General features: G+C 36.4%; 1 protein-coding gene across 9 annotated transcripts in view; it reads right to left on the bottom strand.

Moving 5' to 3' along the window:
* Positions 1-26,983, bottom strand: part of LOC123688953 (disks large 1 tumor suppressor protein) — a 742,726-nt gene that overhangs the window by 275,561 nt on the left and 440,182 nt on the right. For 7 of the 9 annotated variants that reach the window (XM_045627719.1, XM_045627722.1, XM_045627715.1 and 4 more), the window contains one exon: positions 15,844-16,008. In XM_045627719.1, coding sequence (XP_045483675.1) covers positions 15,844-16,008 — 165 coding nt within the window. Of the gene's footprint in view, positions 1-111; positions 217-15,843; positions 16,009-18,694; positions 18,938-26,983 lie in introns of those variants that run through there. The other 2 variants (XM_045627723.1, XM_045627725.1) reach the window with 2 other exon arrangements.

Genomic DNA, 26,983 nt, shown 5'->3' with positions numbered 1-26,983 from the left:
TATGTACGAGAAAAAGAACAAAAGGTTGGTTCATACATAATGAAAATCATCTTCCATAAGATGATTCCATAAGAATTGTTGATCTTCAATATTTCTTCTGAAAAAACTCACCTTTGCATCCGAGAGGGAGAACGTTGCAACGTAAGAGTCGAATCTGACGGTCCTCTGTGGTATTCGCTTCCTTGGACATAGAGAACACATTATAGTTGGTGAGAGCCATCAGATGCTACTCCCGCCATCTGCACTTTACTCTCGCACTCACACAGTTCAGATCTCGACACGACACCTAGCAAAGTTTCCAGTTTTCAAACTGTACGCAAGGTAAAAACTTCGCGCGTCAACCGCTAGAGGGCGGAAGCATACTTTTGTCACAATACTGGTTTTATTGATCTTGAAAACGAGTCGGTTTCGCGGTTTGGACTTTTTCCCTATTTCCAATGCGGAAACTGGGAACTAATCCATTATGTCCAGCCTGATCGATGATGGCTTTTTTATGGCCTGCTGTTTCAGCGGAATCAACATGTCCAGCTCACATGACAAACAAGATTTTAATTTCGTAAATTTGAAAAATTGCCGAAAGTGCCTCGTCATCGTCCACGAGGAAGATTAATGATAGACATAAAAGAATAATCGGGTGACGTTTCTATATTCATTCTGTCAAAAACAAATATTTTGAATTCTGTTATAGTATTACTTCACAGCAGTGGAGCTCCTGATTGACAGTTATAGTTATAGATAGGTTCCGACATGAATTACAGTTTAGGGTAATTGATCATGAAATATTTTGAGGATCGATTTCATATAACGATACCTTTCGATAAATACAGATAAATTTCAAATTTTATGCGACCTCTTGCGGTCAAATCATCAACCTACTTAACAAGTAATATATCGAGTTGCGGGTTGTTTCATTTGCTCTTCAATCTGAAAATTTTTTTGCTGTATTTGTAAAATACATTTTTCAATCCTCTAAACAGATCAGATACCTATTGAAAAATGAATATTTGATAAAATACTATTCAACAGATAATTCTATTTCCTGACAAGCTCAAGCCATTGAATGGTTGTTCAGATAAATTAGATTGAAAAAATTGATATGTGAACAATTCCAAAGATGTATTTCTGGAACACGGATTTGTTCGCCCATCTCATCTCCAGCAAATAATCATCTCGAAGCAAAAGCAGTCTCTTAATGAAGTAATCAGTAGAGCCTTTTGAATATAATTTTCACCAAACTAGATTTGACCGCTCCAGACAGAAACTTTAAAATCTCATTTCCGAACTCTCATCATCAAAGGCAAATAGCAATTATTTCGTATTTCATTCAGATACTCGGAGCTTCATTTTTGTCTTGCCCGTTCTCCACTCGTTCCCCGAACAGAGAGCAACAATTTCTTATGGTAACATTCAATTCCGTTCTTACGCCAAGCTCACTCGATCCGATAACCCCAAATAAAGAAGCTATTAACTATTACTCCGACAAAGATAAAATTTCGCATTTAATTGTGAAAACAACAATTTCGATTTTCTTGCTGATTTTCATATTTATTGCATCTCCGGAACTAGAAAAAATTCAAGAAAATTGAAAGAATTAGAAATACTCAATATTTCAGTGAGAACCGAACCGACGAAAATGGAATTTTGCGTGTATATGTAAAATAAAAATTTTAATACCTTCAAATAAACAGGTATGGATGCAAACTCAATCCCATTTTTTAATTTCTTCAGATTTGGGAATGCCAGACGATATATTGTGCAATACAAATGTAAAATTTATGCAAATGCAATATCCATACTTTTTCAAAGTTAAGTTTTTTCGTCACCTATATTAGTTTTTCAACAAGCCTTGTTTTCAGTCAAAAATGGAGCCTGATGAAGCCATAGTGTTGGCGAGACAATTGTAGCAGACAATAAAATCTTTGTAAACAATTACTTTGTTTATATTTCATTTATGATGAATTTCAGCTAAGGATCTGTTATCCATTAAATAAGGAAAAAGTTGAAGAACGAGAAAGTTGTTTCGAAATTTATACATGATGCCCCTAGTTTAGTACTGGTACCGAAGAAAATAAATAAAATGCAAATTAAGGATCACCTTTGAAAGGATGTTGCTCCGTCGAGATACATTTTTCGAAAAATATAATACTTGGTGAATTCTGGGACAGCCTGTATACTTTTCTGTGATTTTGAAAGACGTAATAGGTGCATTAATGAACGAGAACTCGAATGCTGCCAACGCCAAAACAGTGCTTTTCACGAATCTTGTTCAATACGAATCTGATCAAGTTTTGTTGAAATATCTTCTATTGAAGGAATAAATTTCAAGCAGCGTCTCATATCGCTGAGGATGATCTTGGTATCATTCCACTTCCCATCAGTTTCATCTTCGGGGTTGTTTGCATAGGATATTTTTTACTTCACGTCATTTTGAGACTTCCAGCCATCCAATATTCAAGGTATTCTAAGGAAAATATACGAACGTCATCTCTTCTACTTGAAATATGCTGCTATTCAAGAATCGAGTAGCGATATGAATCTTCGATGAGAGTTGTGGGGCACAGTATCGGCTTAGCCTCAGCTCCATCTTAACATTGACAACATTATAAGAATACGATATTGTTGAGATCTTTCTGTACTTTTTTACGTTGAGACGTATATATAACAGTTCCTGCGGATGTAAGCACTGCTATTTACAATTTAAATATACAAGAAATAACCATATTTGATATCCGAATTAGTAGACCATGTTTTGAAAATACTTCTTGTTGAGAATGGTCTATGATGTATCGGATAGTTAGTTGAAACTGTTGAAGTGTTCTTAAAAAAAATGAGCACAACATTCGAAACAAACTTGACTCAACAATCATCAGTCATTATCATCCCACAGTTTACGATTCTTGGCGCATAAGAAAAAAAATGGTCTAAGTGGAGACGTATTGAGTAGTTTATGATGAAAGAGTAATGTTATTGGTGTAAGACTTGTCAGTTGAGTTGTAATGGGTTCTGTAGTGGAGGTAGTTCAAAGCCCTTGGTACATGTTTTAGCAAGTTTTAGTTTCGTTTGTTAAACGCTTGTAAACATTCTGTAGATAAGAATATAGCTACAACAATTACACAGTACGTAATCATGTTTAATAATTTATTCAACATATGGTTGGATGTTCTAGCAAAAATTCCTTTCACGAAACAAATCTGAAGCTCACAAACTTGATAGTTTCAACGACTGAGATAATGAAGCTTCAACCACTAGTTCAAATGTCAGAGAATATTTGCCATTTTACTAAAAATTAGTTTCGATATGACTTCCTTGCAATAAACAACAAAACGAACAAAAAATTGAATCATCCCAGGGAACTCAGAGATTTGAAAATCAAATACATTCAAAATATAACTAATAATGAATATCAGCGAGCAATTGAATCCATAATCTCAACTCACCTGAAATCAATGCATAATATGGTAGGTATCTGTTTTGCATGTATATCTAACAGGTGTTTTTTTTCGAGGTATATAACTTTAAGTTGACATTACTGTTCACGATGGCAACCGATTGAACAGCTGTCAAGTGATTTATTCTCAGTTTGGTTTGGCAATTCATCATAAATAGACTCACGCCTGAACAACGCTTGCAAATAGTGCAATTTTATTTCGAAAATAATGGTTCTGTGCGGAATACGTATCGCGCTCTACGTTCATTTTATTTTGTTTAGCGATGAAGCGCACTTCTGGTTGAATGGCTACGTCAACAAACAAAACTGCCGCATTTGGAGTGAAGCTAATCCTCAAGTGTATGTCGAAACACCGTTACATCCAGAAAAACTGACTGTTTGGTGCGCTTTATGGGCTGGTGGAATCATTGGACCGTACTTCTTCAAAAACGATGATGGCAGAACGTTACAGTCAATGGTGATCGGTATAGAGCCATGATTAATAACTTTTTCATTCCTGAATTGAACAACCATGATGTCCAGGAGCTGTGGTTTCAACAAGAAGGCACAACATGTCACACAGCTCGTGCCACAATCGATTTATTGAAAGACACGTTTGGTGACCGCCTAATTTCACGTTTTGGACCTGTGAATTGGCCTCCAAGATCTTGTGATCAAACACCGCTAGACTACTTTCTGTGGGGCTATGTAAAGTCGTTGGTCTATGCGGATAAGCCAATAACCCTTGACCATTTCGAAGAAAACATTCGCCGTGTTATTGCCGATATACGGCCACAAATGTTGGAAAAAGTCATCGAAAATTGGACGTCCAGATTGGACTACATCCGAGCCAGCCGTGGCGGTCATATGCCAGAAATCATATTTAAAATGTAATCCCACAAGATTATCTTACGGATAAATAAAATTCATGTCATCGAATAATCTTTCGTTGTTTAATTTCAATTTAAAGTTCTATAGCTCTAAAAAAACACCCTTTACTATCGATATCAAGGAAAATAAACAATTATATTGAAATTCCAAATGATAGCGACGTTGAAAAAAATTGTATTCAAAACTTTTTTATTCCGTTTTATAATTAAATCTTGAAGGGGCAGATCCTTTCACACAGCAGTCTTGAATTGATTATCTGAATTAAAATTATGTCGATTTTCTCCAGAACAACATATAGGTATGTTCTATCGCTTCTGTTCGGCCAGTAGTTGTTTTAATCAACAGCCTGTTTGACCCGAATAACAGTTGTGGCATTGTATTGCATTCGCCTACATTGAGAGGAATTCAATAGGTGTTCATGTGTTTTGTTTGTTTGATATTCTCCACCCACGCCATTTCAATAGAAAAAAATCATTATGAAGTATACAACTGAGGTTTATTATTTCCTCTTTTATTGAAAAATACCTCAACATCTATAAAAAGAATCATGTATTGAATATCGATATAAACGATTCCGTAATGCATATCTAATGGCGATATTCGATCTGGGAATCATTCATTTCACTATTAGAATTGAATTTGAACTCAAATGCTATTAATGCTGTAGGTACGATTCTTCTATTTTATATTTCGAATTCCTAGTATCCATATTGGGGGAACATGTTCTCGGGCTAGCACATCAATGATATGAACAATTTTTACAATGAGATTCCATTGAAAACTACTAAAATATATCAAATTATTGATTATTAAATTAAAAACTATTAAAATATATGAAAAACTATAAAAATTTGCGATTGTTCTTTGGCGTTACATCTGGTCATTTATAAAGTGTGTTCCAACCACTCCTATTTTCAAAGTTCAATTATTAAAAAATGGTTACAAATCGTCTTAGCGATCTAAGATTTGAAAAATGTTTATGAAACCTCAACACCTTATTCTATACATGCCATAGAAGTTCCTGACGTAACAATAATAGATTTAGAAAAAACATCTTTTCAAGGACGTTTTATAATCAGATAGGTACGTAATATTTTTTATCCTTTTTGATGCCTTGAAATTATGATATTCGAAAATATTTTTCAATATTTCAATACATTTCGAATATATCTTTCGCTTTGTTTAGAAAAGAACACTCCGTATATTTCGAATGTGATGTAGAATGAGGTGTAGAATAGGATTCATGAACATTTTTTGATTGTTAAGGCGTTCGAATAATTGAACTTTGGAAATTGTAAGTAGTTGGAAAACACTGTAAAATTGACCAAATGTAATAACACCAAAGAACAATGCTTTTATAGTATCTCATATTAATGACTGTTCACATCTTGAGTTTTATATTGTTTATAACAATGGAGAAAAAATAAAAGTTTTCAGAGGCCTTAAGTGTCAGAATAAGCCTATAGAAAAACTTGTGCGTATTGAACTTTTTGTTTGGAATAACTTGAACTATGAAATATCAGAAATTCAGCCAATTGGAAAGGGGGTCATTTTCTCTAATGAAGTGTGCGCTATCCTTCATTAGGAAAATTGATTCCCGATTGGCCCATTTTGAAATGAGGGAAAAAATCAACGCTATCCATAGATTTGCACAATCCATCGCCATATATCGAAGCCTCCGAAGTATTCGTACATAAAAATCGCATACTCCGATTCTGATATTCCCGATACAACGAAGATCGAACATCCTTTCAAGCATCACCTGCCAGAACGGCGAAGCGTTGGCTCTGGTCCAACGTGTGGGGTCGATTGGTTTTTCAACAGGAAACTTCGAAATGGTCTTTTACGAAACTCCTAGTGTCTAATCGTATCCGCTAACCGATTATCGGTGTCGAATGAATATTGCTCTGAAAATAGTTTCCTGCACAGCTCGAGGTTCTGAATTGATTTTCACGTTGAAGAATTCCGTTCCTGGTTACTTCGAGCATCATTCATTGGGAAATATACTGACTGACAAAGAAACTGCAACACCCAGAAGAAGCCGTTTAAATTTAATTTTTTTTTATTATAGATAGTATAGCAAGGAGAAAATGATTGAAATTTTGAGAAAAAAATGAAGGTTTTTACAATTTATTAAAATGAACTTGTTAATAATGTTTTTGGCAACCGCGCTTATGCATACAATCCCCAATACGTCAACAATAAGATGGTCTATTTCTTCTTGAGGGATACTATCCCAAGCTACTCATACTTCCGTGGGGGCTGGGGTAAATTTCCAAGTCTTCTACCCATGCTGTCTCAAACATGCTCTATGGGCGAAAGACCGGAAAATCTATGCACCATGGCAAAATATTCACATGGGTCGCTTCGAAAAAGTGCTAATGACCATAAGTCTTAGACGTCGATCTTGAACTTCATTTGGGCCCCTTCGATTTCGGGTGCCTACTTTTCTTTGATTTTGGACATTACCAAACCACGCTTGACAACATCTCATAACAGTAGTTGGATTCTTGTTCGTACGATTTCTTGAAATAACAACCTCGCCTCCCGTAGAACAATAATTCGACCTCTTTCAAATTCACTTAGCTGGCGATAAATTCCGCTCTAGGCATTTTGACAACAACTAAACATCGACTTTGGATCTCCTCGATTGCTGGTTTAAGTAACAAAAATTGTTTACATGAAAATAAATTCGATCATTCACTCCTTACTATACTATCAGCAAACAAAAAATTTGAATTCAAACACCTCCTTCTGGGTGTTTCTTTGTCATCTTCTCTATATTATTCAATGTGAGCTTATCTTCATGATGTGGTTTCAATTGTTCAATTGCCCTCTATTTGTTATTCAGCTCAAATATTTTCGAAAATTATTTTACTCATTGTGCTAATTCAGTGTGCTGATTAGTCTATTGACAGGTCCGAGACCACTATATTTTTCGAATGATTTCTGTTTACATAAATGGCAATGCTCATAACATTTTGGCTCGCTATTTAAATTTTGTTTGTCCAAAAATGTATATTGGTTCACATCGCACGACCCACCAATTCAATCGCTTAAACTTTTTGCATGATTTTCATTACAAGAAAATAGTTGAATGCACAAAAATTATATGAAATTATTGACATTTAATATTTTCCGAAGGTAATAAGATACGCTAATGTAACATTTTTATCAATCTTAGCATTATCATGTTTGACACTAGTTAATTTTAAAGCGGTAGTTCACCGACATATATTTCAAAATTTAATAACGAATCCGTCCTGAAATGATTCGATTAAATTTTCAACGGTGTTCATGCGCTTGAAAAAATTACATTTTTAAGTTTATAGCCGGATGATGAAGTGATATTAGCAAAATCTCACAATTGCTTTAAAAAAAACAATCCTTTTTCAACGTTATCGGAACAAAATGTGTTTATTTCATAGCTTCGATCGATTGATGAATGTAGGTACATCAATTAGTAACTGGTTTAACGAGGAAATAATTGCTGAATAACAACTGACTTCAATTTGTAAATTTTGATGTTATCCTTTCAGAGAATGAAGAATAACGATGTAAAATACAGCAGAAAACGTACTGCACCCTAATACAGACTTTTATAATATTTTTATAGTTACTTAGCTATTTCACGAAATATCGTGAACTCAATAGAGTTCTGGAAAACCATTTGTATTTTGATTGCTGCGAGCTAATCCAATTCCAGTCGAATAAATCTGCAAAATAAAATTATAAAATATTTTTCCCATAAACAACTCGTAAATGTTAGCGAGCTGCTTATGATGTGTTTTAAACTATAAAGAGAGGGTATAGCGGTATCCATCCTGTCATTATTTTCAATAACAAACTTTTCAAATTTTTCGAGGAAAGACACATGGAGGAGTCTAATAAAACCTAACGAACTCACAATTCCTATAAAACATAGGCATTTGTTTACAGATGGAATTTTATCGTGCTTACTGCATTTTTTCAGATTTTAATGTCACTTGTGAGATATATTTATCCCATTTCCATGAAAATGTGAACCGTTAATTTTATGGAATTTTATTGCCTGATGCAGTACCGTGCCATGAAATCGAGTAATAGCAATCTCTTGGCCTCAAAAGTATTTGTACCTTCGTTCATTCATGCGCCGTATTTTCACAACAATATTGATGATTGATATTCTGCTTGAATTTTCTCTGATTCCGTTGTCGCTACAAATATGTATACAGGGTGATCCACCCCGTATATTTCTTAGCTATAGTGATTGGAAAAATTTCCCAAAACACGTCGAATGATTTTATTTGGGGAACATCTTTTGTCGTGTATATATGAAGCTTGAACGAGCAACTTCCTAAGAGAGGGCGCTTCAAAACCTCATAATTGAATAGAAGTAGAGGGGTTGAGTGATACTTTATTTGATAGGTCTTCGAAGCCTCTTTACAACGGTGTATGGAAAACGTAATTTTGATGAACCGTTTTCGCCAAAAAAACTCTGGTTCATGTGGGGACATCCTCAGTCCAAGAATTTTGTCACTCAGACAGAAAATTTGGACTTATTACGCCAACGAATTGTAAATGAGTGTTGTCAAATAACTCCAATTATGCTGAACCATGTTAGAGATGGTTTTCAGTCAAGATTGTATTTTTGTATGGAAGTCTGAGGAGAACAATTTGAATATTTGTTTTGAAAACGCATATTCAATTTTTCTTGAATTAAGTATGATAAAACAATTCAATTTTTTAAGAATGTGATTTAATAGTAATTTACGTAACAAGTCCGGAAAATAGGGTTTTTTTGGACGAATAGACAAACTTCCAGGACTCGCTTACGCTCGTCCTGGAAGTCTGTGAGTCCAAAAAAACCATTTTCGGGCGTGTTGCGTACAATATTTTTTCGGCAACCATGTAAAATAATACTATCGCTGCTGCTTTTCATATTTTATTGCGATTGCGATCAAAAAACATGCAAATTTTTGACAACTAATTTCATATGAACTGTCAGCCGTTATCTCGGTTGCTATGGATTCTATGATTCTTTTCCGGCCTAGTCCGGGAAGTACTTTCCCGGACTAGGCCGGGAAATGCTACTTTCTCAGAGAAAAAGCGTCCGGGAAGTGAGCACTTCCCGGACGGTTGCCGAAAAAATGATTTTTCATGTTTGTAAAAAGAGCTCAATGAAAATGAGCTTGTACATAGTAAAAATAACGAAAATATTCATGGTGGCTCATTTGAGCTGAAAAATTGATTTTTGACAAGAAACAATTCATCAAATTACGTTTTTCATACACCGTTGTGAAGAGGCTTCCAAGACTTTTCAAATAAAGTATCACTCAATTCCTCTTCCCTATTCAATGTTGATTGGTGGAAGCACCCCCTTTCAGGTGGTTGCTCGTTTAAACCTCAAATATACATTAAAAGATGTTCCCCAAACAAAATCATTCGACGTGTTTTGGGAAATATTTCCAATCACTATGGGATAAGAAATATACGCTCATCTGGGATGAAACACCGTGAATATGCATTCGCAATGAGTCACTAGAACCTCAATTACAGTCTATACTTGTAAAAAAAATACACCCCAACTGATAAGTTTATGGGATTGTATTGCCTGATTCCTAAATGCAATATTTATCATTAAAAACTAACATCATTGTTGGGATTGGATGTTGTTCGAGCAATTCGGTTAATTGAAACAGCAGAACTGGAAGTAAACATGTAATTTACTACAAGCTGCAGGTCCAGATTCTATTTTCGACCCTGTTATGTTCTGAATTAATCTCGAGTTCGAGGAATAGCCCGATTACATTATAAATTGAAATGAGAACTATCCCGTCAGGAGGTTTACGATTCTCGGGTCAGTCCCTGATGAAGGCCCTATTAGGAAATGTCAAGTTATATTCGTAACAAGTTTGGTATGGGCCTTCACAGTAGCTGCTGACATCAGAAACTGGCAGAATAATTGACGTTGTCTTGTCAAAAATTTGGATTATTGATAGGAGTTTAAGATTTTCATTGATTACATTACTCGACTAACTCTGTTCATCGTATGGCATACAAATTTGAAAGTGAATATTTCTAACACGATTTCAGTACATCGGTACTGTACTAAGTACTAAGCCTAATCTACAATACGATATATAGTGAAATAATGATTTTTCGTCTGAATATTGACATGACAGCCAATTTTGTGTTCCGGAAAAAGTACCCCTTTTTGAGTGGGAATCGAACCCTCAACCTCAGAATCACTAGTCCAGCGCTCTCATCATCTGAGCTACCGAGTAAGCTGAAATTTTCAACCGCATATCGAGGAACCGCGTCTCCCAGAATCAAATGTTAGTAGCAAGTTAATGTTGATAGTGCATTAGTTCACTTTCGACATTAGATAACATCAAGGCTTTTTGGACCTCTAAGAACTACGTCGTATTTTTACTATTGATTTATAAATAGAGCATAGTACTTTAAAAAAATACAGGACGTTTTTTAATTAAATCGACAAAACGTCGTTTGCTGAAGGTGATTTTGAGTTGAGAAATACGATTTCATATGGAATTGAAAAGCAGCCTGAGGAAAACAGCAGAAGCTCCTTCGAAGAAAATTCACACAAAGTAGCCAAAGCAGTTCAGTGGAATTTCATTTTGCGCTAAAATGTCTGACGGCGGCCCTGCTTCACGAAATTTTTACCCCAAGTATTAATCAGACTTCTTCGACAACAGCGGTTAACAGGTGCTCTAGGAAATGAAATTTGGCTCAAATGAAAGAGCTTGCCAAACTAATGCAAACAAGCAAGAAGGGACAGCAGCAGCTGTATAGTTGAGAAAACGATGAGAGCTTAGGATTGGTTCCTGCGAATTGCCATATTCATGTTGTTGGTGTTCGCAGAAGTGATCAATGATTCTTACACTTTTTTTTCCACATGCATTCAGTTCACTTAGCAGAGATTCCAGGGAAATACTGTCATTCAATACCATATCCAAAGATTGATCAAAATTCAGCATAGCAACTGAAAATCTGGAATTCAGCCTGCCAAACTAACCTAAACAAGCGAGTTGAGACAGCTCACCTTATAAATATATGAGAAACAGTTTTGGGCCAAGGATTGTTCCCTGAGTTATGACATATTTGAGTTTTTGGGGTTGGCAGAGATGGTCAATGATTCTAACACATCTTTCTCACAATGCTTTTTTAGGAGCAATTCAAAAGAAATACTATCAAATGGTTCAATAACTTATCTTTTATCCGAAGATTGATCAAAATTGAGCATAGCAACCGAACATCTGGACAGCTCAGCATATTTATGAGAAACAGATTACGGCTCAGGATTGATCCCTGCAATATGCCATATTTATGTTTTTGAGGCTCGCAGAGGTGGACAATGATTCTCACACCTCTTCTCCAAATGCATTTAGCTTTCAAGGAACAATTCATGGGAAATACTGTCAAATCATTCAATACCTTATCCGACGATTGATCAAAATTTAGCATAGCAACTGATAATCTGGAATTCAGCCTGCCAAACAAACCTAAACAAGCAAGTTGAGACAGCTCAGCTTATAAATATATGAGAAACAGTTTTGGGCCAAGGATTGTTCCCTGAGTTATGACATATTTGAGTTTTTGGGGTTGGCAGAGATGGTCAATGATTCTAACACCTCTTTCTCACATGCCTTTTTTAGGAGCAATTCAAAAGAAATACTATCAAATCGTTCAATAACTTATCTTCTATCCGAAGATTGATCAAAATTGAGCATAGCAACCGAACATCTAGAATACGGCTTGCCAAGACAAAGTAAAAACCAAGAAAGGACAGCTCAGCATATTTATGAGAAACAGATTAAGGCCCAGGATTGATCTCTGCAATATGCCATATTTATGTTTTTGGGGTTTGCAGAGGTGGTCAATGATTCTCACACCTCTTCTCAACATGCATTTAGCTTCGTTAGGAGCAAATCAGGGGAAATACTGTAAAATCATTCAATACCTCATCTCCTATCTGAAGATTGATTTAGCGTACGAAGCAAAAATCCGAAACACGACCTGAATGCAAACAAGCAAGTAGGGAAAGCTCAGCATATATTTATATGTGAAACAGTTTTGGGCCCAGGATTGTTCCCTGCCAAATTTATGTTTTTGGGGTTCGCAGAGGTGGTCAATGATTCTCACACCTCTTCTCCACATGCATTTAGCTTTCTTAGGGACAATTCAAGGGAAATACTGTCAAATCTTTCAATACCTTATCCGAAGATTGATCAAAATTTAGCATAGCAACCAAAAATCTTGAATCCAGCCTGCCAAACCAACGCAAACAAGTAAATCGGTACAGCAGCAGAAAGACGCAATACAACGCATACGCTTCCTACCCTCGTGGCGGGAAAAGTGTGTCACGCCGCAGATGAAGGTCAACAGCTCCTACCCCAACCTGTCAGCTCCGCGCTGCCGGCGGCGCAAGCGCGCCGTCCTCCCTTCCTCCCGCACACCACACGCTCTGGCGCGCGACGCGGCTAGGCCTGTCCGGGGCGGCGAACTCTAACGCCACCGTCTACGCGACGGATACTACCCCAACTACCCCGTCGTCCCGGCGGCGTCGACGACTTTTGTGGCGGACGCGGGGCGCGCAACCTCCGTCCGCGTATACGCGGGGGCGGCGTGGGTCTCGAGCGAACACGTTGGGATCGGTTAAGGATGCTGATGAGGGATGTCCGGATGGTGGTTGTGATTTCCGATTTCCTGGGGGTTGGAGAGTATGGCAATTCAGGCATCTAAACATGTATCGAAGCCTCCGAAGTATTCGTACATAAATAAACATATTTGGTGTAATTAATTTTGGTACTGCACTCGGAAACATCCTTGAACACTCTACTAACTAAACTGGTCATCACCTCGTAACTTACTCCACTGACCCTCTTTTTCCCAGTTCTATACCTGTGTTACAAACATAAAATCATATTGTACACCGTGAATTTCTTCTTCCTTTTCTTATTCTCTAAGTTGTATGCCTGCGTAATGGTATCATGGTGCCTCCACACTAATTAGGGTAGGGGAGAGATATTCTCTATTGTATCTTTCTGCGAACCCTATGAATGAGAAAGTTGTATCCACAAGCATGTCAGAAACCATAGGTGCACGCTTTTTAAACCCTAAAATTGAAGGTCATATTTATGCGTATATATGGGAATGTGATGTGTATTCTTTCAATGAATTTGCGACGTGAAAAGCTTTTGTTGTCACGTCAATTCTAGATTGTTTCTATGCTTTTCCGGTAGTCATAGACTACTCCATTTGGTTAGAAATTGTGGTTCAAGTTTTTCCTCGATAACTCTTAAATTTTATATAAAGGTAACCTGTTATTATAACTGCCCCAACTGATGGGGAGAAATGGTGAAATATTTCTATTTTCTATAAAATAGTTAATTTTTTGATCTGATTACGTAGCTGCTATTGTAAATTAGCGAATTAAAAAGCCTCAAGGTCATTTACCTTCATATGGCTATTGTAAATGATTATACAAACTAGTAATGACATTGATAAAATCAGAAAATGTAGTGGAAATTTTGTTGGTTCATCTCACCTACTCCTTTCCTTATTCCACCAACAATTTTTCATTTGTGGTATGCGATATCATTTTCTTTAGAATTCGGCGTATCATAAGCGAGTTTAAATGTAAATGGAGAGAGACTTGATCGCAAAATATTCATCTTCTTTTTTCATGAGACATAGAATTATGCCAAACGTCATAGTCGAAATCATTTAAAACATAAGTCACAAAATAACTGAAACCGTGTAAAAATGCTCATTATGGACTATGCCAATCATCAGAAAGTATTTAAGGAGTGATAGATGCAACCAATGGGTTTAACCAAAAACGCCTCCGAAGTGGAACGTGGACTATTCAGCCAATAGGAAAATACAAATCGAAACATTCTTGTTTCCAAGACGATTTGCTAAATAACGGGGTATATTTGAAAATATTGTAAGGCAATAATTTCAATGGCACCTAATGAATTTCCGAAAACTAGGACAACCCTTATACAAGTATAATAGAAATATTCTGGCCGAAAATTCACATTTTCAAATTGGTATACAGGGTGGTACAGTTTGAAAAAATCCACTCACTTAAAAAAAACGCAACAAGTTTATATTTAGCCCAAGGTTTCTTGACGTATACCTGTTTATGAATATGAGGCGGAGGTATATGTGATACCACTGGTAACCAATGTTAAGGTATAGATCTAATAGTTCTGCTGATAGTTCTCTTATAAACCTTAAGCTGTGCATCAATTTTATGAACATTATTTAAAAAAAGAGAACAACAGTATTCACCAGCTTAAAAAAACAAGGCCAAAGCTGCCATACGAAAAGTCCTGGCATCGGCACCCCATGACGAACCAGCTAATTTCTGAAGTATTCCTCGAATTCAATTGCATACGCTGATTTTCCAAGTGAACCTTGAAATTCAAAGAACAATCAAGATATTTGAAAAAGTTTAACTACGAAATTATTCTCAAGATCCACCTTAGCACAATCGAATCAATTTTCTGCACATATGTTAACTTCGGTTTATCTCAGATAAACGCAATATATTTGCGTTTTTACCAGGTGCATCTATACCTGTATCCGTGGAATGCAAAAGTTATATTCATTATAGCTAAATTTAACAATGAAGAATTCCATTGCATTTGTGAAACATAAATATCCAACAAACATGTTAATTTAAAATGGAGAGAAGATCCAATGGTGAGTCAAGAGATGCAGGTCTAACCTATTTTTTTTTTTCGTCGATTCTAATTATACCAGATTCGAAGTAGCGTTTCCAGAGAAACAAGTTTATGTTTAATTTCACGAACGAACTCATTAAAGTTTAGCTGCGATTTACATGGGAAACAAACATTCGTTAAGCACTAGTCTCAGCAGAATGTTTTCTTGAAAAAGAGTAAATATTTGGAGTAATTCAGCATCAAGTGAATTTCCTGTTGGATATAGTATTTCGTTTATTTCACTGATGAGCTGATGATGATCCTCAACTGGAATATCAAAGATGTGCATGACATTCTGAAGATTACAGATTGTTACATGAGTGGTGAATGCAGGTCATCCAGGCTTTTTAGAAAAGTAACTTGTTGTGTATCCTGTTAGTTTCAGATAGATACAGAGTGATTCATGAAAGATGGCCGCAATTTCTGATACCAATCACTTGGGAATGAGGTGCTTCTGACTCGAAATTTTGATCCAAACATATATTTTTGTCAGTAGTGCCTTATTAGGCACTACTGCCTAATTCAGATTCTCTAGATTTTTCCAGGATGTTTCTGAAAAATGTTGAAAGGATTCAAACCTCTCTTCTTGAAATCATCCCATTACTGAATCTCCAATTCAGTGAAGGCCCTACATAAACTCAAAAATGATTCTCCTCTGGTAGAAATTATTCTGCAAGAATAGACACGAGAGGCAATGAAGTGTAACGAAAGACCTCGGGCTCATAAAAATGGAAGCTGTGCACTGCTGGCTGCTTCAATCGAGAATGTAATAAAGAGATAAGGACTTACCAATTTGTGGTTCTCTCTGATGGGCGTCGGCTCTCTATCCACTGATGCTCGCCTGTTGATTGCCCTTTCTAGTGAACTCTGTCTGGATAATCCATCGATTTTTGTTATTTCACGCAACGTCGGTGGTGATGGGGGTGGAGGCATTTCTTCTTCTGCATATCGAGACTGAAAAAAAAACACATATTTGAGCGTATATTTCGAATGTAATTCACATTAGACGGGACGAAGTATGTTGACGCAAAAAAGTAATGTAACGTTAAAATCCCGCGATGTTACAGGTGACACTACAAGTTCATCTCCGATTTCTTCTTTTTTTCTATTTACCTGCATGGAAAATTTTCCTGTGATGCAATCAGAAGGTGAGCTAGAGCACTAGCAAACTGAAAATATAAGCTTTTTTTGTGAAACAAGGAGATTCAATGAATCGGATATTCAGTTTTGAAATAAGGTTATGTTGAATTTTCGTGGAATTAGGTATCAAGGGTCAGAATGGCAATTTGATGCAGAATTTGTTCCGAGAAATATTTCCGAATCTATCTCCTTTTTGGTGACACATTTTTCAAACTAATATGGTCATGACATGATGCGATCTACAAATGACTTGTTGACAAACATCATATGCTGAGCTATCTTGAATATGAAAAATGACAAACTTTCATCGCTGAAAAACCAACGATTCCAGAGGTTGGCTCGGTACATCCTGATAGCAAAGCCCAGGGGATATATAAACAACCAAGGGAAATGTATTTATATTCTCCGTGTTATCTGTTCAACAATTTTTTCTAATTGAAGCAATTGTTCCGAAAATTAAAAAATATTTTACTGTGAATTTTTCAACTTATCGCAATGATAACGCTGCTTATGGCCGTGTTCGTAAAAATCATGGCTGACTGGATTGTTTGTGGCGTAATGTCACAACTAGAATTGAAATGTAAAACTACCTGTTAACTGAAGCAGAGGAAACTTGTTAATGTTTGGTTCTAACGAACCAAACGTCAGTCATACGTCCAAAATCACAAGAATTACAGTAACATATCAAATATTCAAAAACCGCTAGTAACATATTTTCGACGACACCGTTCACCAAATTTTTTTTCCAACTCCTGAAATCTTCATACGCTTTAGTGTAAGTTTCTGTCTACAGCTGGGAGTATGAAGTGACTCTGTCTGCTCAAAGATGGCGCTATGGCTGTATGCGCCACACCTCATCAGCCCCGGCGTATTTAAAGGGGTCGTCGCGTTGCAACAGAGTCACTTCTCCACGATGGTATGAGACGGTGTGTCTTAGGCAGAGATCGCTGGATTGTCTAACTGATGAGTCCACCAATGATCTCGGGACGAAACAGCTAACCCCTGGGAGAGGGCGTACCTTGTAATTTGGCTCGAGAACAATTCGCCAAAGAACGATAGTAAAAATTTACCGCTCGTTTTGTGTGACGAATTTCGGCGTTACTACCACAAGGCATTCTCAGGTTGTTCATGACTTATCGTAAGTAATTGCACAAGTGCATCAAAATTACCGATAATTTTGCATGACAGCGTGTTGTCATAAAAACTGCATGAGTTCATTTTCATTTTTGGAGAGAGAGCCCGACACCGAAGGTGGAGGGCTCTTTCTCCAAAATTGAAAATGACCGAATGCAGTTTTTCAAAGAAAACACGCTGGAATGCGAAATTATCCGGTAATTTTGATGCACGAGTGTAATTCGGGGGAATATTTCCCGAATACACTGTTACATTACCTGTCAAACTGATTTAGAATGGAATTGCCATAGATTCGAACTGTGTAAGATGCATAGAAACTAAGCATCTATGAACAGAACAATTATCGCAGTGCAGTTTCGCTTCCTACAATGCAATTATCGCTGTAATTTTCGATAATTGTTCTCCGGATACATAGAATTTTTGACAGGAGGGAAATATTCGACAAAAGAGTGTAAGAGTCTTCAGCCTATCAGCTGAAATATCTTCGGAAAGATTACGAGTAAGGTTTCTGAATGGTTGGGTTTACATAATGTGAAAGCTTAGACAAGCCATTGTGGAAGATGAACATCCGCGACATTGGTGGCAATGCGGGAACATTGATGATTACACTGAAAATTCAAGGTGTTTGTAAAATTTCCTCTGACGCAGAAGGCTATCTGGCTGACAGTGTGTTGCAGAAAAATGAGGTAACGAAGAGCCCTCTGCAGCATCTGTTACGATTCCTGGTGCGTCGATGATGGCATTGCGCGTAACAGAGTCTTCACAATCTTTGGATATGCTTTTTGGAAAATTATTCAAGATTACCACTGAACGAAATGTTTTTAAAGAAACGGCAGTCTCATCGATGAATGGCAAAGAAAATTCTTCATCATTTTTATCTGATTGCAATATCTTCAAAAGAAATTTAGATAAAGGCAACTCCTCCATGAATTTCGTAAATTTGTCATTGTTTGTATCTGGTTGCAATGGTTTCAGAAGAAATTTTGAAAAGATGCGTTACAAATTCAAAAACTTTGTTGCTCTGATTGGGAAATAAAACATTGCCGTCTGGCAATATGAAATGATGTTTTATATTTCTCATATTAATGTATTATGACATATGGTAACATAAGGTGATATTGCTGTGTATTGCTTCAACCAGAAAAAATATATTATTGGAACTTCCTACACCCCCTAAGTGAAAACTATAGCAACGCCCATGCTGACCGACAACCACCTGCAATGAATTTTCGACACCACCTGCGACCAATTTCTCAAGCCGTTGCTGTTTAATTCAGCGGTTTATGGATTTCCCGAAAGCAGACCAGGAATCGAGCGACAAACTCACGAACGCGGTGACCAAATGGAAGTATTGATTCCCTCTTACCTGCATTCCCTCCGACCAGCAGCACGTGCATTTCGGGATGTTGAGATTCAGGTGCTCGTTCTGACCAGGCACCGTCTTCTTCGACAGTCTCTTTTTGCGGACCTTGTGAGGGACGCCGTACACGTAGTTCGAGAACCGCCGACGCGAGTGACGTACAATGGACACCCAGTCTATCATGACTGTACGACTTTTGGATGCACTCTACTATATTATCAGTTCGAAGCAATTACTCGTCTTATACGATGAGGTTCGACTTGAGTGCTGGTATCTGAATAATGTATGATGAATTGGAGGATATTCTACTATTTGAGCTCCTTTTCGATTATTGATTGATGAGTTTGCATATCCTTTCACGGGTCTTCTAACACGTCACTCAATAAGTGACACATAGATAACACGGCTGGTGCCATACCAATATATATGTATAGAGTTAAGTATAGTGTTGATAGTTAATAAATATAGAGTCTAGCTAGAGCAAGATATTTAAGGTTATGTGACGCTTGTTGATACTTTTCTGTCGGAGCAATTGTTCAATAAGTGTTATTCAGACTCTGTTCTATTGACAATAATGATTATAAGGTTCAATGCGTAGTCGAACAATGAGGAAGAACGTTCTGGTGATGAAAAAAGTCCTCAAATCTTGAAGAAAAAAAATCTTCTTTAAAAAGGCAATGCTCGATAAAAAACAAGGTGCAATTCAACTAACTGCGCTTCCATCTGCTTTACCACCCAGCTCATTCTCCAGATTTGACAACAAAAAATGACTGGCAAAGGCGAATCAATCTACAGAAATGATAACGAATCAGTACATTTATCACTCTTGAAGATGACTATGTAGACGAATCTTCTTCTTCTCTTCTTCAACAGCCTGCTTGCATTTACTCTTGGACATAAGCCTCCCCTCGAATTCTCTAATTGATAGGATCTTGGGCCTACTGGTCCCAACCTCGTCCGACCCTTGCTTTGATATCATCTAACCAGCGCTTTGGTGGTCTTCCTACACCTCGTTTATGTTCTCTTGGTCTTCATTGTACAATTTTTCTAGTCCATCGGTTGTTAACCTGCCGAGCCACATGTCCCACCCAGGTCCATTTCAGTTTGGCAATCCTACCCATTACGTCTTCCACTCCTGTACTTCTTCTGATCTCCTCATTTCGAATATGATCTCTTAAGGAGATTCCCAGCATAGCGCTCTCTATAACTCTCTGAGTCGATCTCATTCGATTTGATGACTGGATTGTGAGTGTCATTGTTGCCATTCCATATGTGAGATCTGGGAGTATACAACTGTTGAATACTTTTCTCTTTAGGTTTATGGGAATGTCTGGATTCCTTAGCACATTTTTGAGTTGAGAACGAGAATTGGATGAATTGGGGTATGAAAATCGACGGACAACATCTCACTCATCTAAGATTTGCTGACGATATTGTACTCATAAGTAACAGAGTAGAACAAATTTAAGAAATGATAGCGGGTGAGGAATGAGTACGAGAAGTTCAGCTTGAAAATGAAAATGAACTTGAGCTAAATCAAGGTGATGACTGTTAGATAGTTTATTGGGCTATTTCCATCATTTTGCTCTATTGGAGATTCTATCTGTCATTCTGCCTCTTATTGGCAGTTTTAATCTGAGACCCTTAGGAACAAGATAACGGTCTCTGGCAAGGTGTAGAAACGTTAGATGGTTAGTTTCTTTGGCAAGTTTAATTGAGGTTTTCTCATATTTCCTGACCTTTTGATATAATTCGGACCCATACCGAATTTCTAATTGTTGTCTAGATATAGATGATGGACTATATGTAAGATAGTTTATTGGGCTTTTTCCATCATGATGGGCCGCAATAGGGGAAACTCAAAAAAACTTTGACGCATAAATAGTCGAAAGAATAAAGTCAACTATTTGAGAAAGAAAAAAGTGTTTTCACTTATTAGGTCTTGAAATTATCGAGTGAAGTATATCTCAATTCATCAAGAATAATATGGAAATCTTAACATGACTAAACCACCATGCAGCCTCTAGATGATCCAAATGATCTTGATAATCTTTAATAGCTTGTTTCACCGTTGAATCTAAGTCAAGTATCGAAAAGTCGACGGATGGATTTAATATTTTCAAGAATTCATAAAAATACATTATTTCCTCTCAAGGAAAATAAAAACCTTGGCGAATGTGAGAAATCTATCCAATAAGTGTTTTCCCGTGGATCTTTCATAACAATACATTGTATAATATATCCAAAAAGCATCGAAACCTTTCAAAAAACCCCCCCGAATCATGTGACACGAGAGTTGCTAAGATCCGATTCCTGTTGACCCAAATCGAGTCCTGGCGTGTCGCTTGATTGGAGTCCCTTTGTATAGAGAAGGAAAAAAATGTATTGCAAACCTTGGCATTGACGTAAATCAAGCCTATTCTTTTCTCCGAAGCGTCCTCGAAAGCTCTTCAACGGTCTGCTAACCAAACCGGGGCTCGCGGACATATTTCCTGAAGAGGCCCCTTGTCGTCCTCCTTTCATTATTAGGGAACGGCCTTGTGTTAATTTTACAACTGTGCAATTCCAAGGAGGCTGATTTGGAAATGTTCTGAGATTATTTACGCTTTTGTTAGACACTCATTTTTTTCCTCGCTGAAACTTTTTTTGGCTAGCTCTTGAGGGATGTAGCATGAATCTGACAACAAGTGGATGTGGCCTACATTGATAGCTATTTGGAACTCTTGCCAATTTTTGAGTGGCGATAGTTTTGCTTATTTCTGAGTCGTCATCTTTGTAGGTACTACACAAAAAACTTCCCTATGCAACGCTCTAGACTAGCTCAAGGTATACCTACCATGTAACGGCGACCTGTTGATTTTGAATAATGATTGAAGTCAGATATGCACTTTCACGATACAATTAAAGGCAGAAACGAAATATAGTAAGACCCGATCAACGGGTTGATTGGCTTAATTGCATACTTCTAAAGCCCCTTTCGACGCGTCAATCCACTTTGATGAACACAGAGTAAAAATAACAATTATATAGATCATTCGAATTATTACGAGCACACAATAATCGAAATGTACAGCAGTTCTTCTGGTTAGTTTTGATGGGTGAATAAACAGTAGCTATGTTTACCATGTCCCCACAGAAAATATTCGGTACAGGAAACCTTGCGGAATAGGGAATAATGTAAATTCTATACACTTGTCATATTATTACGGAAAACATTGAATGCTGATAGGTTTTTCATGTATTTCATATAATACAACGTGAGAATGACCTCGACGAAAATTTTGATACTTCTGATCGGTAGCCGACAGTAGCCGTCAATCAGCGTCAAGTTTTGCTAGTATGTTCGCTTATAATGAAACCAGTGCTCCAGATTTTCGTGCGTAGATAATATCGGTCTGCTCTGCGTCGACTTAGTATTTTTCTGCCTTAAATCGAACAACTAAACCTGTATACCAAGATATGACGATTTTCAGTTCAGATCTTCAGAACTTCAAGTGCGCCATTCTAAAAGTTTCGTTGAACATTAGGGAGTTAATGAAATCTATCAATTATAAACTACCAAATAGTAAAATCAGAAGAAATTGATAATTTGAGAAATGAACCTAATAATAGGTATGAGAATTTTCACTTATGAAAAATTATATAAAGAATAAATTCACGATACTAGTAGATTCTATCATTATCAAAAGAATTGAATAAAATTTGATGCAGGAATAATATAGCTAAATGATTTGACATGATTTATGCCTATTCCACTATTTCACTCCAAATTTGGTCAAATATAAAAAGTGAATGTGCCATGTTGATTGCCAACGTCCGAAACGGATAAAGCACACCAAGAAGAATAAGAAAACATGAAAAATGAGCTTGTTGCACCACAATAAGCCTGGAGCAATACTAGGGACTGTTGAACCAAACTACTTTGCAACTTTTCACTTCATACTTTTCAACTCTTAATTAGTCTTTCGTGCAACGCGGTTTATTTGAGAAGTAGCAATATAGTTAGGTCCAACAGGACCCTGAAACATTTATATGATATGAAGAAGTTTTACCTGCTTACAAATATATAAATGAAAGGAAGAAAAATGAGCTTTTATGATTCAATAACTAGAAATGTGAATATTAGAGATTTTCTCCCGATACTTTGATGAGATATTGATTGAAATTAATATTAAAATACGAATTAACATTTCATTTGGAGATGTATTTCGAACCGGAAATCTGTAAAAGAATTAGTCATATAGTGATTGTACTGGAAAAAAAATATGACTATTATTTATTCTGAAATAACTGAATAGTTTCGCAAAATGATATTTTTCGAAACAGCTGTCAAATAGCTCCCAAAGAATTCAGCTGAAATATTCTTCAAATTCATAAATAATATACCACTAGTAGTGGGGAGTTCTAGTTATTTCTCACATTGATATAATAACTCCGACCAAAAAAAATATAATTTTTTGATATTGCTAAAATACGAAAGAACTCGATTTTTGTCCAATTTTCACCGAAAATTTCAGCATATTTTCATACCATCTTCAAGGTATATCATCGATAAAAAGGAGCTCAACAGAATAGAATCAAACCTTTCCAAAACACTGTGCTAAGCGAAGAATAATCGAGAGAATAACCGATCCCGATCGCGTGTCGAGGTAAACAAACAATGCACAACGTCTTCGAATCCCCGGCCGGCCAGGTTAGGCATCGAGCAACACTACGGGGACGGCGGGCGTCGACGACCGGCGTCGTTCCCGCGCCGCACGTAATCTCCTGTTGCCAATGGTGACGTGCCGGGTCGAAGGAGTCCCATTGGTCGGAAGAAAGCGGGAATACGTTCAAGTATTCCTCAACACCCTTCGATACTTCATTTCTTTCTTGCCGAAATTTTGGTAAATGAGGGTTTTTTTTACGAAAAGAAAATATTTTGTGTATGGTTATGTTCCTACGTCCTTTGCCCCGGAAGTCCTTCACTGTACGTTATTAATTGTTATTTTGAATCTATACCAACAAGTACCGTCGATTTGAATTAGTTGAAATTCCTATGAAACAGGTTATTTATCAAGCCATATGGGTTAAAAAGTAGAACGTAAAAAAAGTCAGGTATATACGAAGCAGATCACTTGAAATTTTGAAAAGCGCTAGTAACCGCTCTGAAGTTCTCAGCGATATAAGGAACATAATAACACATTCATTATGCTTATGGTATCTTCGGATGAGCTAAAATTCCTTTGAAATTCTGATTCAGATACCCACACCAAACTTGAACCTAACGCGAATTCCCTTGAATTTCACGTGTGCGCACATTCTAATGAATTTCATTGAAATCGGATAAAAATAGGCAGACACTAAGGCAAATTTGTTTTCATAAAAGTCCGAAATGCATTCTTCGAGTTTGAATTTTCAAATCAGAAACCAAGAATTTTCATCATTTTAAAAGTGATCACTTACCTAAGCTAGTTTTAAATTGGTTTCACTAAGATACGAATCGATTCACAGATGTTTGCAAAAAAAAATTACCTTCTTTTAGTAATATGTATGTATTTCCATAGATGATGTTCCTTAGTAGGTTTAAGAAACTGGTGGAATAGATAATACTAATAGAAATATAAACAAATTTCCCCTATACAACATTCGAAATGGCAAAAGATATTTCGATACCAGTCAGAACAACCACACTGTTCTTTCAGAAAGTTCACTTTGAATGTTCTTTGTCTAAAGCTCAACATTTTCGAGAGAATGAGACAATTATTATGATTTGATTTGCCTTAAAGAAATGAAGAGGTGAATGAAAATATTGAAAAAATTACGGGTGATTTCTTCAAACTTTAATACCTTGAAGTAAGGTCTATGTCCTATGTTTCAGAAAGATTCTTCTTATCATATATTCAACTATATCTGCAGTAAATATTATTTTTAAAGAATTTTTTTTGAAGAAATCACCAGAGAGAAACTTCGCTGGCAAAGTTTTCGATTGGCATAAAACGTACGTTGTTTCGACATAATCGCTTGTCTGAATTGCTCATGATTTCGTAAAAAATTTAATGAGCAAAACTGCCAAAAAACAAAAATCTTGAATAATACCACATGACCATTGAGCAGAAAAATTTTCTGTCGAATAATATTCGACGAGACTATTTCACCAGATAAAATAAAAACTGGCTCATTCAATAACAAGGCGGGTGGCTTTATTTCATGAGAATATGATATTCGTCAAATAGCGATGTGAAATCACCATGTTGGTTTTGCGAACATAAGGTGAGAGAAGGAGTCGTTGCTATGGTATTTTTTCAGTGTAAAATATTCGCTTGAAAGAATCAGCATAAAACATAGGAGTGAAATAAAATGATTGCGCCAGCAGGTTTTTTGCTGACTGTTTCAGACACGAAAATGAATGGGTTCGGTAAAATTTGTTTTCTCAGTGTGGGAGGTTTGCAGAATGATAAAAGGGTCCAAAACAAAAATTTTTGGTTTTTGGTGCCAAAATATTTCTATTTAATGATATTGGATAATTCTTGATATTCTTGAAATATAAATCGTCAACTTGAAAGTGAAAGGATTTGAATGAAAGTATTTTGAATACCAACAAAAATGATACTTTATCTAGAAGAAGTGGAATTAATCTCTGATGGCGTTGAGAATAGAATCTTATTGCCAAACTTGAAAGATCAAGATCCCAAGCGAATTTTTATTGAAGTTTCTAGTTTTTCTCTGAAAACATCCATTTTATCGAAGAAAACTTATTGGAGTACGATCATCTCTTTGAGCGTGGTGACCAACCACTCAAGTATCTCACATTGCCTTCTATAACATTATGAGAAACATTTTATGAAAATGTCGATACATCTTGATATATTTAGGTACTGCCTAGTTGTAAATTTCACAATTTCAACATCTTAAAACTTAGGGTTCTTTCAGAAACTTGTCAATGCGCTTCACCCATTACGTCCAATGATATTTTTACACAGCAATGAACGACCAACAGGTTTTTTTTCTGAAATTGTTGAAGAATTCTTGGAGGATATTCAGAATGTCATTTCTATTCCTGGACGCTATTCGATTCGGAAAAGTTACTTTTCCGAATTGAATTTGACTACGTTTTTTTTGTTGTTTTCCTCCAAGTGTTGTTCATCCTAACACTTTTTCACCGTACTGATGTGGGCCGAAAGCACGAAACACGTGTCTACGGTTAGCACTTCTCTTTGAGGGATGATGTCCGTCATTCTTTCCTTGTTCTTTGAACAATACCCTCATTATCCTTTACACATGTTTGTTATTTTCCTCAAAATGTTGTTCATCCTTACACTTTTTCAATGTACTGATGAGAAGCTGAAAGCCCAAACACGTGTCTACGATTAGCATTTTTCCCTAAGGAATGTCCGTTATTCTTTCCTTTGTTTTTCAAAAAAATACCCTCGTTATCCTCTCCATATTTTTCTGAGTATTTCACAATGTCCTTAAATCGGAAGTACTGGTTAAATTGGGATTATCTATAATACTCCAAACTGGACTCTTTGTGTTCGTGACAGTTCAACGTCAATTATAATTAATTGTGTCCAAATTTCCGAATGTTTACCATTCATTATTTTTGTGGAATAGGCTTAAGGAATTCACTCGTGAATGCATTTATTTCATAAATATATCTTTCATTCCATAACGAAACTGAGTTGAAAAATAAATCGACAGACAAAGCGCGAATATTTTATCACTTGAGAAAATCTCGTTCAAGTTAAGTGCTTGAAAAATATTCAAAGAACTATATTCGAATCAGTTGTTATTTTGAAAAAAATCGGAAAGTACCGTGATATAAGGTTTTCGTCAACTAAATTAGTGAAATTAATTTAATTTCCACGAAAATTTCTGAACCGATACTGATGATTAGGTATCTAGGATATTTTCGATATTAATTTCTAATACATTTTCGAACCTTGCATGAGAAGTAACCCATCATAACTGAATGATCGATTGAAAATTTAATATACTGGTCCTGCCATCTTCCGTCGAGATTCCCAACTATGCAATTTTCCCACGGAGCAACTTGTCCTCTAGGTGTCTTCTTTACGAAGGCGCTTTTCCGACCGGTGCTGCCGCCTGGCGGGAATCCTCCTAACTCGCAGGCACTTATTGATTCACAAGATCTCCTCCGGTTTAATTGGTATAATTTAGATTGGACTAATTGAATTTAGTTCCCGCGGTGCTTCTCCTAATTGGATTAGACAGAGATTGGATGCACGAAAAAAGTTAAAGAGATTTAGCAAATTTTTTGCTGATAACAAATTGCAAATTTCTCAACGATTGCTT

This window comes from Harmonia axyridis, chromosome 1 (genome assembly GCF_914767665.1).
Source record: "Harmonia axyridis chromosome 1, icHarAxyr1.1, whole genome shotgun sequence".
Taxonomy (NCBI): domain Eukaryota; kingdom Metazoa; phylum Arthropoda; class Insecta; order Coleoptera; family Coccinellidae; genus Harmonia; species Harmonia axyridis.
The sequence above is the reverse complement of the archived record's forward strand: the minus strand, read 5'-3'. Positions and strand labels throughout refer to the sequence as shown.